This window comes from Micropterus salmoides, unplaced genomic scaffold (assembly GCF_014851395.1).
Source record: "Micropterus salmoides isolate LMB-PRFRI ecotype aquatic unplaced genomic scaffold, ASM1485139v1 Ms_hic_scaffold_3, whole genome shotgun sequence".
NCBI lineage: Eukaryota > Metazoa > Chordata > Actinopteri > Centrarchiformes > Centrarchidae > Micropterus > Micropterus salmoides.
In genome coordinates this window covers 10,682,818-10,697,880 of record NW_024042261.1, presented here as the reverse complement: position 1 = coordinate 10,697,880, position 15,063 = coordinate 10,682,818, and the positions used below count along the sequence as shown (strand labels likewise).

General features: G+C 40.1%; 1 protein-coding gene across 1 annotated transcript; it reads left to right on the top strand.

Moving 5' to 3' along the window:
- Positions 1-12,305: 12,305 nt before the first annotated feature.
- LOC119883537 (lysophosphatidic acid receptor 6-like) lies at positions 12,306-14,308 on the top strand. The gene has a single exon (XM_038694235.1). The coding sequence runs from the start codon at positions 12,504-12,506 to the stop codon at positions 13,344-13,346; it is 843 nt and encodes a 280-aa protein (XP_038550163.1). The 5' UTR covers positions 12,306-12,503; the 3' UTR covers positions 13,347-14,308.
- Positions 14,309-15,063: the final 755 nt, after the last annotated feature.

Genomic DNA, 15,063 nt, shown 5'->3' with positions numbered 1-15,063 from the left:
AAATTTTACCAACAGTCCCTCCTTGCCTGGAAATTATGTTACACACATAACTTTTCCCCACACAAATATGGAATAATGGAGATATTACTGTTGGGAAAAAAATCGATCTTTGAGCCACATTGGGTTGATAAAGGCATCATATAAGTGAGTGATCTCTTTGATGTCAATGGTGTATTGTTTAGTTATGAAATATTCCTCTGTGTCAAGTCTTTTTCTATAAGAAACAGAAAATTTAATCTTGTAATGAAAGCTATTCCCAATGGCCCATCACATTTAATGAAATCTTCATCTTCAATATGAGCAAGCACTGAGGTTTGACGATAAATGGTATTGATATTATGAATGCTAAATGCAACAATAAGCATATATGTGATACACTCTGTAAAAGAAAGAAAATTACTCCAAAAGATAAATTCATCTGGGAAAACATTCTCACAGGTATCGACTGGAAGAAGGCATGGTTTACTCCCATCCAAATTTTTACACAATATATACCCAACAAATTTACATTACTCCAAATTTTTAGATATTGATAACAAAATATGTTTTTTGCAATGATGAACCAGAATCATTGCAGCATCTATTTTTCCACTGTTAACATTCACTTACTTTTTGGACTTGTATGCAAGACTGTATTACCGGTGAAACAATGTTAAAATCAACTGTATAAATGTAATTGCATTTCAAGAAATTGTAAACTTATTGATCTTACATGGGAAATTCCATATGTACAGTAAGTGCAAAAACGCAAAGACTCTCTCCAACTTTATTGGATTTCTATGCAAATTTGCAAAATATATTAAAATCCTTAAGGTTATTGACTCTGAAAAATGTACCAGAACTATCAAATTGTACAATGAAATATTCAAAGAGAAACAATAACCCTTTGTGTTTGTTTTTCCCTTTTTTCTCTGATATTGTATTATATCAGATAGGCTACTGTTCCTAAACAGTTTCATGATGAACAATTCATCTGTACACTTTATGTAGAACACTTGCTGTATTTGTTCATTTGTTGTTGTCAATAAAAAAAAAAGAAGAAGCACCCTGTGTATGTCTCTCTGTATATGTGGGTGAGGCATTCCTCTTGGCTCTGCTCCACATTTGTCAGCAATAATCTCATTACCTACCTGTTTAAAAGTTCCTGACAACGGCGCTGTGCCTTACCACGCTTGTTCAACCACCTTGCCTCACTTACCATCCAGGATCCACATGCCACCACACGCCAGCCGCCAAATCCTTCCTGCCAACTCCGGATCCCCTTCAACCCCACTTCCTCTCGCAATATATCAATTTGTAAATAAACTCACTTTGTTGCACTCCACAACAAGTCTGTCCGCTCCTGGGTCTGTACACAACTAAACGTAACACAAAGTCTCCAATACATTCAGTGAAATTTGGCTCCATTAGATTTTTGTGTGTCATCATCTGTTGAATGTCAGTTTAATGGTGTTTCACTGATGGAAGAATGATTCACCAACTCCTGAGAAGAACTTCTTTGTCCTTTGATTTAATAGATTTTCAACTTTCTTCACCAGTCACTTATGGAAGTGTATTGGGGACTATATTCAAATGATATTGTAACTTGAAAATGAAAATGTAATTCCATAGTAGCATTATTAATTTCAACATATGTATGTGTTATTTGACTAAAAATGTAACTGCAATAATACAGTTTGTATATTCATTTACTCATGGGCATTTTAAGACCATATTACAGTGAAAATGGAAAAGCGGTTTGACATTTAATTTTCAAAGTCATAACCCGTTGTATAGTGGACAATATTCAATTGTTAATTAAAATTTGAAAAAGAAATGCAATCTATCAGTCATCTCATCAGGTCTTCAGTTAGGACATCACTTATTGGCCCAGTTACAATGTTACAAGTTCTACCTACCAACCTAGATCCAGGGGCGGAAATATGTGTCACTAGAAACTGAAACTATATTTGTACCGTTTTACTTCGGACTGCTTTCTCAATGTGGACTAGTAATGTTACATAGAATGTTTTGATTCCCGACTCCAAAGTTTTTATGTAGCTTTACTGTTTATTTTGCATGTTAGCCTGCTGAACTTGGCATTAGCATATTCCGTCGCTAATGTGGTTAACATGTATTGTAGGCCCACACGCTGACTGGAGCAATTTTGCGTTTGCAATACTGAGGGACAGTCAAGATAAACTATGTGAATGGTAAGTCTCATTTAAAGCAAATTAAAAAACCAGAGTAGTAGGCTGAATGTGGGTAACTGTTTCATATTTCTTTTTGTGGAACTTTATACTGCACTACCATTACAAACAACACTGACTCTCACTTGGAAAAGTTTACTTTTTTCACTGGGAACTTAAACTGTAATTTATAAGCTTTTGGTATGTCACAACACAAGTTACCCTCCATAATTGATACAAATGACTTTTTTGTCAGTTTGTAGCTGTTGCCATTACTACACATTTGAGATGATATTAGAGTAAACTGCATACAGGCCAGCACATCACTATAGTTAGCTGCAAAAGGATGTTTCCTGTCAGACCAACCCACCATAAAGACATGCCATAAGGACGGCAGAGGACTCCTCGTCAGAAGTACAGCTTTGTAGCCTATATTAGGACTACTTTTGATAAAGCTTTAACAATGAGCTGATGCAGCCATTGTATGTAGTTGCAATGTAATATTTCTATGTATTTATCTTCTGTCATATTGCTTGGTTTCATAAAAAAAATCTAATGCAATACAATTGCTGTCCAGGACACATTTATACCATTGCAAGAAGGTTTGCTGTGTCTCCCAGCAGAGCCTCAGGAGCATTACACAAGAAGAGCTGGACAGGGTTGTAGAACTGCATCAATCCAGCAGCAGGACCGGTATCTGCTGCTTTGTGCGAGGAGGAACAGGAGGAGCACTGCCAGAGCCCTACAAAATGACCTCCAGCTGGCTACTGGTGTACAAGTTTCTGTCCAAGCTGTCAGAAACAGACTCCATGAAGGTGGCACGAGTGCCCAACGTCCTCTAGTGGAATCTGTGCTCACAGCCCAGCACCATGCTGCTTGATTGGCATTCGCCAGAGAATACCAGAGTTGGCAGGTCCACCATTGGCGCCCTATTCTCTTCACAGATGAGAGCAGATTCGCACTGAGCACAGGTGACAGATGTGAAAGAGTCTGGAGACACCATGGTGAACGTTACGTTGCCTACAATATCATCCATCATCACCGGTTTGGCGGTGGGTCAGTGATGGTCTGGGGAGGCATAATCTTGAAAGGGCGCACAGACCTCCACGTGCTAGCCAGCGGTGGGCCTCATGTGGCCAGAGTGTTTTGGCATTTACTACTCCATCAGGTAAATTTACCAGAAGGGGCTAGCGTTGCAGTATGAAGTTCCACAACAAGCAACATGAAAAGTTGCCCACATCCAACCTACTACTCTGGTTATTAAATTGGCTTCAAATGAGACTTAATTTTCAGTTTATCTTGACTGTCCCTCAGTATTGCAAACGCAAAATTGCTCCAGTCAGCGTGTGGGCCTACAATACATGTTAGCCACATTAGTGACGGAATATGCTAACACCAAGCTCAACCGGCTAACATGCAAAAAAGCTACATAAAAAAATAGTAACATTTATAATAATAATAATAATCTTTATTTGTAGAGCACTTTTCAAAAACAAGTTACTAAGTGCTTTAGGTGTAAAGACACCTAAAAAACCCAAAAAACAATAATACAAAAACAATACAAGATAAAAGCAAGAAAAAAATTGAAAAGACTAAAATACACGTTTAAGATAAATAGAAAATAAGTAAAATAGAATTAAATAAAAGGGATAAAATAAAGTCAAATAAGATCGGGAAAGGCTCTCCTATAAAAGTATGTTTTAAAAAGGGACCTCAGCCGACCTGATTTCCTCGGGCAGGCTGTTCCAGAGCCTTGGGGCCCTGACAGCAAACGCTCTGTCCCCTTTAGTTTTCAGTCGAGACTCTGGAACAGACAGCAGACCTTTGCCCGAGGATCTCAAGGTACGTGCTGGTGTGTACGGGACTAAAAGGTCAGAAATATAACAAGGCGAGAGGCCATGAAGAGCTTTAAAAGTGATCAATAAAATTTTAAAGTCAATTCTAAAACATACTGGGAGCCAGTGTAGTGAAGCTAAAATAGGGGTAATGTGGTCATATTTCTTTGTTCTGGTTAAAAGCCTGGCAGCTGAGTTCTGGACAGTCTGGAGTCGGTCAGTAGATTTTTGGATTAAACAAGTGAAAAGGCTGTTGCAATAATCCAGGCGTGATGAGATGAAGGCATGTAAAATGGTCTCGGTGTCCTTAAAAGTTAACAGATCTAATTTTTTCTATATTTCTAAGTTGATAAAAACATGATTGAACAAGCTTTGTGGTGTGCTGCTTGAAATTTAAATTATCAAACCAGACTCCAAGGTTCTTTGCAACAGGCTTAATGTGATTTACTAGGGAACCGGCAGTATTTGTTTTGCCATCTGCTGGGACCCAATGACCAGGATTTCTGTTTTGTCTGAGTTCAGCTGGAGGAAATTATTTGACATCCATTTTTTAACTTCAAAAGGCAGCCGGTAAGTGAACTCAGCATTCCAGGGTCTGTGGATCTGACGGGCAAGTACATTTGTGTGTCATCAGCGTATGACCAGCGTAGTTATGAAGAAATACCATGTTTATGGATAATATCTCCAAGGGGAAGCAGATACAAGGATAATATGTCCAAGGGGAAGCAGATACAAGGAAAACAAAATGGGTCCTAAGACCGACCCCTGAGGCACACCATATTTAACTGGACAGAACAAAGAGACATAGTTGTTTACAGACACGCAAAACTTCCTATTTGACAGGTGGGATGAAAACCATTCTAGGGCAGTACCAGAGATACCCCACCCAGTGCCTCAGTCTGTCTAACATGATGTTGTGATCAATGGTGTCAAAAGCAGTACTAAGGTCCAGGAGCAGTCTCAGTGCTGTGGTACTTCCTAAAACCAGACTGAAACTTTTCAAATATTTTGTTATTTTCCAGTACAGTGAGCAGCTGTTTGCACACTTTGCAATAAAAGGCAGTTTTGAAATTGGTCTAAAATTTTGATGGAGGGAGGGATCTAAACCAGGTTTCTTTAAAAGTGGGTTCACGCAAGCCGCTTTAAAATAATCAGGGACACAACCAGTAGATAGGGAGCTGTTAAAAACAGAGATCAAATGGCGCCCAACAGAATCCATTATTTTCAGTAAAAACTTTGTAGGTCATCAAGTGGGCTGGAGGACACTCTCATTTGTGATTCTGTTTTTAAAAGCTCAGACAAGTCGATGGGATAAAACTGGTTAAAACTCTTGTTGCTGGTGAGGGACTTCTGAGTAAGAGGCCGCGGGGGTAATTGAGGCTCTGATTGACACCACCTTATTGGTAAAATAAGATAAAAACTATTCAAAGTCATCATTACTTCCAGCTGAGGCACAAGGAGGGGTTGGGTTTACCAGCTGATCCAAAGTCTTAAACAGAAACCTGGGATTGTGTTTATGTGTAGTAATGAGTTCAGAAAAATAGTGTGTTCTCGCATCCTTAACAATTGTTATTGTAGTTAATTAATAAATCCTTCAGACTGAGGTAATGGACTTGGAGACTGGATTTTTTCCATCTGCGCTCTGCATTCCTGCATTCCCTTTTTGGCTGCGAATGCTGTCATTTATCCAGGGTTGCTTATTAGCTTTAGACGTACGCTAACCTTTAGAGGAGCAGTAATTTAGTGACAACAAGAAGATATAATTGAAGTGATCGACCAGATTGTTGGCGTTGGAATCAGACAGGTGTTGGCTTTGGCTCTGAAAGAATGCGCAAAACTTTAAAAAACTTTATTCATTAAAGATGCGAGAACACACGGAGCTCGGTAAGGCAGCATGAGTAACAGGAGAATCGCAGCTAAAAACAATACATCTGTGGTCAGATATGGTCATGTCCACTAATGCCACCGAGGAAATGCTGACACCCAGGGTAAAAACCAAGTCCAGTGTATGACCACGGTTATGTGTTTGCCCTTTGACATGTTGTTTGAAGTTAAATGAAGTGGCCATATTTAAAAAGTTAGTTGCATTAACATTGTTGGGGTCATCAACATGAATATTAAAATCGCCACAAAGAACAATTCTGTCATAATTTAAAACCAGAGTAGATAAAAAATCAGGAAGTTCTGATAAAAATCCTCCAGGCGGTTTTGGGGGGCGATAAATTAAAACAAATATGATAGGTTGCAGCCCTCCAAGTTTAAGAGTGAGAACTTCAAAGGAGTAAAATTCATCACAGCGTACTTGATGAGATTTAAAATTTTTCCTATACACGCTCACTAGCCCACCACCACGACCACTGACCCTCGGTTGACTAAAACAATCATATTGAGGCGGACACAGTTCAGCTAGCTGGCTATAGTCATTCATTTGCAACCATGATTCAGATAAAAACATAAAATCTAGATTTGCAGACAAGATAAAATCATTTAAGATAAAAGTCTTACTTGACAGGGATCTCACATTGAAGAGAGCCATTTTAAATGAGTTTGTTTTGGGTGCTGGAGTTTGTGCAGTTGTCCTAATCCTTAAGAGATTACTAATATTTCTGTGTGGGATGTGCACATTTCGGTTTACTTGTCTATGCGTGATGATGACAGGAATAGAAGTCTTTGGAACAGCGCTGGGAGCAGAAGGCTTTACATGCCAGCAGGTGGAGACAGTTGTTAGTGGCAGTGAGGCAGAGTTCTGTTCAGTGACCGGTGGTGTGTCCAGGTGTGCTGCGTGAATGATTAGTCATTCATGTAAGTCGTGTGGACCGCACCACATGCTGTATGTGAGCAGCTAACATTTCTGAGCCCCGTTTGTTTGGGTGAAGTCCGTCTGTCTTAAAAAGAGACATTCTTTGCCCTGCAGGCGGACTGGAGCCAGTCGTGGAGGCCAAGGAGTCTACTGAAGCGGCCAGCACCGCGACCAACTGTGGGAATGGGACCAGAGATAAAAACAGACTTTCCACACTGCTTTAAAAAGTTAAAAAGACGGTTAAAATCTGATTTTGTCAGCTCAGACTGCTGAAGAGCTGTGTCATTTGTTCCCACATGGAGTATCACCCTTGTGATGGAGGACGGGAGCGATGGCATTAGGTCCTGGAGTTTTTAAAAAATGTCAGCTATGGTGGCACTGGGGAAGAAGTGAGTGGTAGCGTTAAAGAAACGGATGTTTCTGGTTATGGAGTCACCAATTATTAGTGTGGTTGGGGAGAAAAGGGGACGAGGAGATGCCGGTTGTGGGGTTCCAGAGCAGGACTGAGCAGAATCTGCTCCAACACTGCATGAGGACTGAGGATGGAGTGTGTGAGCTGCCGAGTGTTGTGTTGGAGTAGCAGTAACAGACCTGAGAGAAGGGCTACCCGACGGTGCAGGGTAGAGACGGCCTCCGGAGCGTCTGAGCACAGCCTCCTTCAGGATCCTACGTCGGGAAGCGGAGGTTTTTGACCGGGATGACGGCCGCCGATCAGGCCCAGCGGCAGACCGGCAGCCCAGCCGATCACCGTTTGCCGCCAGTGCGGGAGATGTTGCCGGTGGAGGAGATGCAACAGTGTCGGCCGGCACTGTCCGCCGAAAGGTATCTGTATCAGGGAGACTCGAAGCCGCAGGTGCATCCGCTGGATGGACCGGAGTGTCGTTAGACAGGGCTGCATAGCGGTTGGAGAGGCCGATGTGCGGAGGAGAGGCACTCTCTTGCAGCCACGGACCACAACTTCAGCCCAGGTTGACTTAGGAGTCGAGCAGGAGGAAAGCCTTGGAAGGGTAGAGGGATCCCATAGCACGGTGTCCTGGATGTTAGCGGTTGCACTAAGAGAAATAATCTGTTTGGCTTCTACTGAAGCCACATCCCTAAAGCCAGTCAGCAGGGAATCTTTCTCTTTGAGTTCCTCTGAAAGTCGTCATATGTCTTCCATAAGGTCAGCAATCTTTTTGTTCGCTTTCTTAAGGAGTGTGCAATCCTAATGGGGCAGAGTTATCTCGGCTATCATAGTCACCGGAGCTTTGTTGTTGATGGCGTTTTTACGGTCATCTAGCTTAAAATCCATGTCGGATGACTAAAATCCTTAACCCACGTAAAACTTAAGTTAAAAACTTAGGTTAAATAAAAAGGATATTAAAAAATGTAACGTAGAAGTGTGGATTAAAACTGGATAAGGGTACGGTTTAAAACGGAGCTTCCGACAGGTAGCTACAGACGCCAATGCATGCGCAGAGTACAGTCATGTGCCATGAGGTTACAGGTTCCAAGCTTTGTAACATTACTGGTACTCGTTGAGAAAGCAGTCCGAAGTTAAATGGTTAATGCAAACATATAACTTGAGCTGCCCATAGAACTGCCCAGGTCGGTTGGTAGAACTTGTAACATTGTAACTGGACGAGGGAGTGATGTCCTAACTAAAGACCCGCCTTGATAAGAGGACTTAGATTGCATTTTCATCTTCACGTTGACCCCAAAAGAGCGTGCTGACATGTAATTGTAAATGCAATAGACTTGGGGCGCTGTTTCACTTACATTTGAATATTGTCCACTGTAGCGCAGGTTAAGTCTTTTAATTTTGACTTAAATATTGCTTGCATAAATGGAAATTGAAATAACATTTGAATATTGTCCACTGTAGAGAAGGGTACAACTTTGACAATGAACAGTCTCAGAACACTCACCCTAGCCACTTTGGTTCCCTGGTGATTTTAGTAGTAGCATACAGTATTGTTGGCTTGCGCTTGAGTGCAGGGAACTGAATTCAGGTTATATGCTACAGTTTGTTGTGACTCAACCAGATGGATAGGTGAAACAAATAAAAATTATGCCATAGTCTTATTATTATTTTCTTTCTCTCTTTTTTCTGGTTATTATTTCTATAATATTTATTATTATTTTCTTTTTTATGTAATCACATTTTTGCCCTGAAAAAGAAAAAGAGCAGAATTTATATAACAAAGAGAGACAAAGAAAACTGGATTAAAAAAGTGCCTTATTGCATACAAACACATAGAAACACACACACCTGCCTTTTTCCCACATTTGTTTTCTAACTCTTCTTGTCCATCTAGCTGTCTACACCAGCAACAGACCCAGCATTTTAAAGCAGTGTTTTTACCTGCAGCACTAATAACAAAGATTATCTGTCTTGAGAAGCACTCAGGTTTCTTAAATATTAGGGCCTAGAGAAAATGGCACCCTTGCCTTTACCAAAGAAATCAATTAAGGCTTTCTTGTGCCCTGCATGCATTGATGAGCCAGCCAGCCTAATACTCCCAAAAGGATCCACACCTTTTATTTAAGTGTGCAAGTCAGGCAAAATCATGTAATTGCTGCCATTGCAGCTGCTCTTTTGATTTCAATCATTCAAAAGGTTATTTGAAGGAAAAAGAGCACAAATGGTAAATTGGAGATTGGGTGATAAGGTGAAAGACTTGAAGTTTGGTTTGGTTGCTGGCTGCTATGGTGTGACTACATAATACTTCTCTTTCCCAGGTGATATAGTGTATTTCTAGATGTGTGAAAAAGCCTGATAAACTAATGTATTATTAATTTGGCTTGCATTTTATTGTTACGCAGTGCATAGTGACAAAAATAATCTCACTCTGAAGTCAGCACCTTTTACAGCCATAGACTGAATAAAACATGGACGTAATGTCACAATGTGGGCGGTTCCCAGCGGCTCTGGTCGTTGCCATCTGGCCAATCCAAAAATGGGTAAAGAGGTCGAGGGGCTTCTTTCCCCTCTGCTCTTCTCCCTGTACACCAACAGCTGCACCTCCAGTTACCAGTCCGTCAATCTCTTGAGTTTGCAGATTGATCATCTTGTGACCTGGTGCAGCCAGAACAGTCTGGAGCTCAACGTTCTGAAGACAGTGGAGATGATCGTAGATTTTAGTAAGAGCCCAGCCCCACTCTCTCCCATCATCCTGCGTGACTCCCCAGTCGCCACTGTGGAGTTCTTACACTTCCTGGGCACCATCATCTCCCGGGACCTCACCAAGACAAACATCACCTCCCTCACCCAGAAGTTCAGCCTGCCAAAGACAATGATGGTACACTTCTACACTGCCATCATCGAGTCCATCCTCACCTCCTCCATAACCTTCTGGTACGCTTCTGCCACCGCCACGGACAAGGGCATGGTTCCGGCGTATCATTCGGTCTGCAGAGAATGTGATTGGTTGTCACCTTCCATCTCTTCAGGACTTGTACACCTCCAGGACTCTGGCGTGCAGGAAAGATTGTGGCTGACCCCTCCCACCCTGGACACAAACTTTTTCATACACTCCCCTCTGGCAAGAGGCTGAGGTCCATCAGGACTAAAACCTCTCGCCACAAGAGCAGTTTCTTTCCGATTGCAGTGGGCTTCCTCAACAAGGCCCGGGTCCCCACTGTCACTGACTCTCATGCCCTCCTTCCCCAAACACACACACACACTCCTGACCCCACACTTTACACTAACGCTCAACTGTGCTTCATGCTCATGTTGTGAATTTTTGCACATACTTGTCAGCATTGTATTATAGTATTGTTGTAATTTTTGTATACTTGTAAAATTTTTGATCTCCTTACTTTTTATATATTCATATTTCTTTATTCCTCGTATGTGAAAATGTACCTGGCAATAAACCTGATTCTTATTCTGATTCTGATGCAGGCATGTTCCAACATTTGCAAGTTTGCAACATACCTTTTCTTTCACACTGTCATGTCTGTCCCTCTAAGTGGTGAATTTCAGTTATGGTCATATTTTACACGGAAGTACATATAGTGAGAAAGGAAACCTCAAGTGCGTGTAATAGTGACCACACACACACACACACACACACATACACACGCACACCATGAGACTGATCAAGATGTGTTCCTCTTACTAGTGTGAGTCTCAAGTTAAGTTCACTGTGGTTCTACAGTTGAGTTACAGCAGATGAGCATCTGCTACAGGGCATCTTGCATGTACTTTGTTTTTTGCTTGTGCACTTTTTATCATCTCCTCTCTTCAAAGGCTGATAATATCACTTCCACCAATGTATCAATTTTGTAAAAACTCTTGTGGTTTTTGTTTAACTTGGTGTGAACTCGAAGGCAGAACTCAGACCATGAACAGGCAATTAGGTAGAACAGAATATGGGCAGAAACACAGACCTTCTAACTTTGGTGCTCCCATAACTTTTTATATATTGATCATATATATCTGTACAAATGTAATACTTTACTGTACTCTAGAGCACTCTTGATAACTCAAAATCTTCAGAATTAGTTCTTCCTTTCCTCAGTTCTGTTTCTGAATTCAGTGTGTGCAACTCCATTGCCAACGTCATCTGTGAGAACATGAGTTTCCTTATGACTTCTCTTTAGTCAATGATGCAATAATGTGCACTCAAATTAAGTAATTCAGATATCTAAAGAAAGTTAAAGTAGGATGTTCTTTGCCTCCGAACATTTTGACTTCTTAAAATATGTATTTGTTTCATATAAATATATATATAATATAATTTTATAATAATATAATTTATTTATTGCTACTGTTTGTGTAGGTCAGTGAATTTAGGCCTCCACAAAATGCAATAATTGGTCATTTACATTATCTGAAGACATACAACACTGTGCACACATAATAATAATAATAATAATCTTTATTTGTATAGCACCATTCAAAAGTTTGCAACTCAACGTGCTTTACAGTTAACAACATTTGAAGAACAAAGGATGACAGGAACAAATAAAATTAAACAAAAGAAATAAGAAACAACAGAAACAATATCATAAAATACATATAGCTATAAAAACACAAGATTTTATTAGGCTAAACAGTGTGGTTAAGTGAAAGTAGTCAGACATAGGCACATGAAAAGGGAAGTGTTTTTAACCTGGATTTAAAAATAGCAGTATTTGTGGCATGTCTAAGATCCTCTGGTAATTTATTCCAAATGTGTACAGCATAAGTGCTAAACGCTGCTTCTCCACATGCCATATGAAACCTAAAATAACATAATCATAGTCATTTTTCCAACCAGTAATAACACTGACATTGCTTGATTGGCATGATTGTCAGTTGTGTCAATAGATTGTGTTTATATACTACAATTTACAGAAATGACCCCTTGAACAGAAATAATCTGAAACACTTACAAAATGAATTAAGTACAACTTTGTGTGATAGACAGCGTATACTGCCTTTTGTCTCATGAGGTCCATCTTGACATTTCACTTTACATATGCTTGAAGTTTTAGTTTCTCTTCCATGACTTTAAACTCCCACACAACACTTCACACTCTTTTCACTAGAACACACACACACACACACACACACGCCGTATTTAACCTCGTGTGGCTTCCTGTTCAACATTTTCCACCACCTGCATTGCATGAAGCAACAATCTTCGTTATAACTGATCTTAAAAGCTGTGATTCGCATGAAGGGAGATTTATCGTGGTTTCTGTTTTTAGATTAAGCCGCCGGCACAAAACATGGTTAATGACACCATGAACACGACGTACGCTGTGGTGTTTGGATCTGTTATGGCACTGGGTCTGCCTCTCAATGCCGTGTCGCTGTGGATATTGTTACGCTGCCACAGTATTAAATCGCCCAGTGCAGTCTTCATGGTCAACCTGGCAATCTCAGACCTGCTGCTCGTCATCTCCTTGCCTATGAGGATCTACTTTTACGCCACAAGCAGCTGGCCTCTAAGCAATATGGCGTGCATCTGGATTACAATGCTCTTTCGCAACAACATCCGCTCCAGCTCCATCTTCATCACCTTCATCAGCGTGGACCGACTGCTGGCCGTGGTTTATCCTCTGAGGTCACGGCATCTTCGAATCTCTTCCAACGCGTGGAAAGCTGCTGCACTCATTTGGCTGTTTGTGTTGGTGGTGAACATCCCAGAGAGTGTATACTTTTCAAAATTTTTAAACAACAACACTGAACACTCCTGTTTTGAATTTAAAGAACGGAGGAAATCATATATGTCTTATTTTCAGTCTGTGCTAGTGCTCACCATGCTGGCAGTCAACATTGTGTGCACCGCTTTGGTGTCTTGGACTCTACACCGACATCTGAATGACTCCGCAAAGGTTAAGAACAAGGTGAATGTCATGCTTATTTTTGTCACGAACTTGATGATGTTTACCATATTTTTCTTGCCTCTGTCATTGTTGATTTTCTTTGAAACATGGAAAACTTCTCCCACGCCACTGATATGTCTTGCTAGTGTGAACTGCTGTCTGGATCCTCTGTTGTATTACTTTTCTTTTGATGGTTTCTGGAAGAGAAAAGAGGATGTGGATACCTCTCTTGCAAGAGAATAGTTGGTGATAACAATACATAGGGACATGTGGCACTGAATACTGTTTAAACAGATAATGCATTATTGTGTGTTGTGTGCGACATAAAGGGGAAAAGTTTATTATTGTACAATTTTCATCAAGTCTTTCACAAATGTTTTTATAAACATTTTGAGTACAAAAAAAAGGTTTTAATAGAGTTCTGCTGGGTTATCTGAAACAGAGATATAGATTACCATCACATTCAGTGTTTGTTTTTTTCTCTGCATGTGTTACACATATCTCGTGTTTTTCATATCTGTGAACAGCTACAGCTATGCAAGTGAAGCTACATTTTTTTACTTCCCCATCTGAGCTGCAAAAATCTGAAAAAAACAAACAAAAAAAATGGATCCCCACCCATCTCTGCAACATGCCATGACTATAAATAAATCTTTCATGACTGGCCTGTGAGATCTGTGTTAGCTACATGAACTTTAAGCAACATTTATACCTATGCTATCATTATAAGCAATAATGAGAAAGGCAAATAGCCAAGCAAAGGTAATTTGGAGCTGCCTCAATTCAAGTGATGTAATCCTAAAAGTTAACACAAAATGCTACTACTATTGCTCAACATTTCTAACATATTGCAAATGATTTGCATCCAAAACACATTTAAAACAGGTTCAATTTAAAAAAAAACTTAACTTTCCCTACTGCCTTAAATTTGTTTTAACTTGAATAATTTCTTAAAAGTTGGCTCATGAGCTAAGTTTACTGCATATGTTTGATAAACATAAGATATGATGTTTAAATAACAGCTGTCACAAATGTTCATTCATAGTCACATTTTTTTTCCAATGAAATTCTCAGTTATGTTCAAGTTAAAGCTGTGGTTGTACATGTTGGGAGTAAATACTAACAATCATCAGTATAGTATTATAGTATTGTTTCTGTTACTATCAGAGGAAGCAACCACAATTAAACATGTATAAAAAGACAAAGCAAGTTTCTGTCATGTCTGTTATCTAACTGTTGTCTAACTTGCAAAACTGGACATTTTTCCTGATGAAGATCTAGTACCGAAAGGTTGTCTGTTTCCTTTAACATGTTTTCAGAAACACACACAAGACATTGTTGTTTTGGTTGTTTTCATAATAGGCAGCATATATGGAAACAATCTGAATATTTTATGGATATTTATATATAGTAGGGGGTATCAGAAAATGCTTATGGTAAACTCTCAGTTTAGGGATAAGACATAATGCCCCATCATCCTTGTTAGCTGTTCTTTTGATTGCTTTTAACATCATTTGGCACTTTCTCATGTGTCTTTGGTTATAAATCCTGGGATGCAACGGGGGCTTTTGTGCTTTTTGTCAGTGTCTCAGTTCAGGAGCCAGCAGCAATCAAGTCCTATAAGCTTTGCCAAATGGAGCAGCATCTATAGACGCCTGTAGCGAATTGATCCAAAAATGATCTAGATTTGAAGATGTACTGTCTGGAAGTGCACACTGGGGATTTGCTGTTGACATTTAGGACACTCTACATCAGGTAAGCTCGTAACTTGATTGGCTGGTCACGGAAACAAAACAGCATGAAATAACCTTGCCTTCAACACCCCCATAATCTTGCTTCTTAAGTAGGGCACCGATGGAACACAACGAAACTATAGAAACCACATTTACACAAGCGCCTATCCCCTGCAACTATTTTGATGCTCAAGTTCACATTTCACACAGCATCCCCCTTTGTGGTC

Bases quoted from the DNA above. Each gene is read 5' to 3' on its own strand.
- LOC119883537 (XM_038694235.1), top strand. From the start codon at position 12,504: ATGGTTAATGACACCATGAACACGACGTACGCTGTGGTGTTTGGATCT.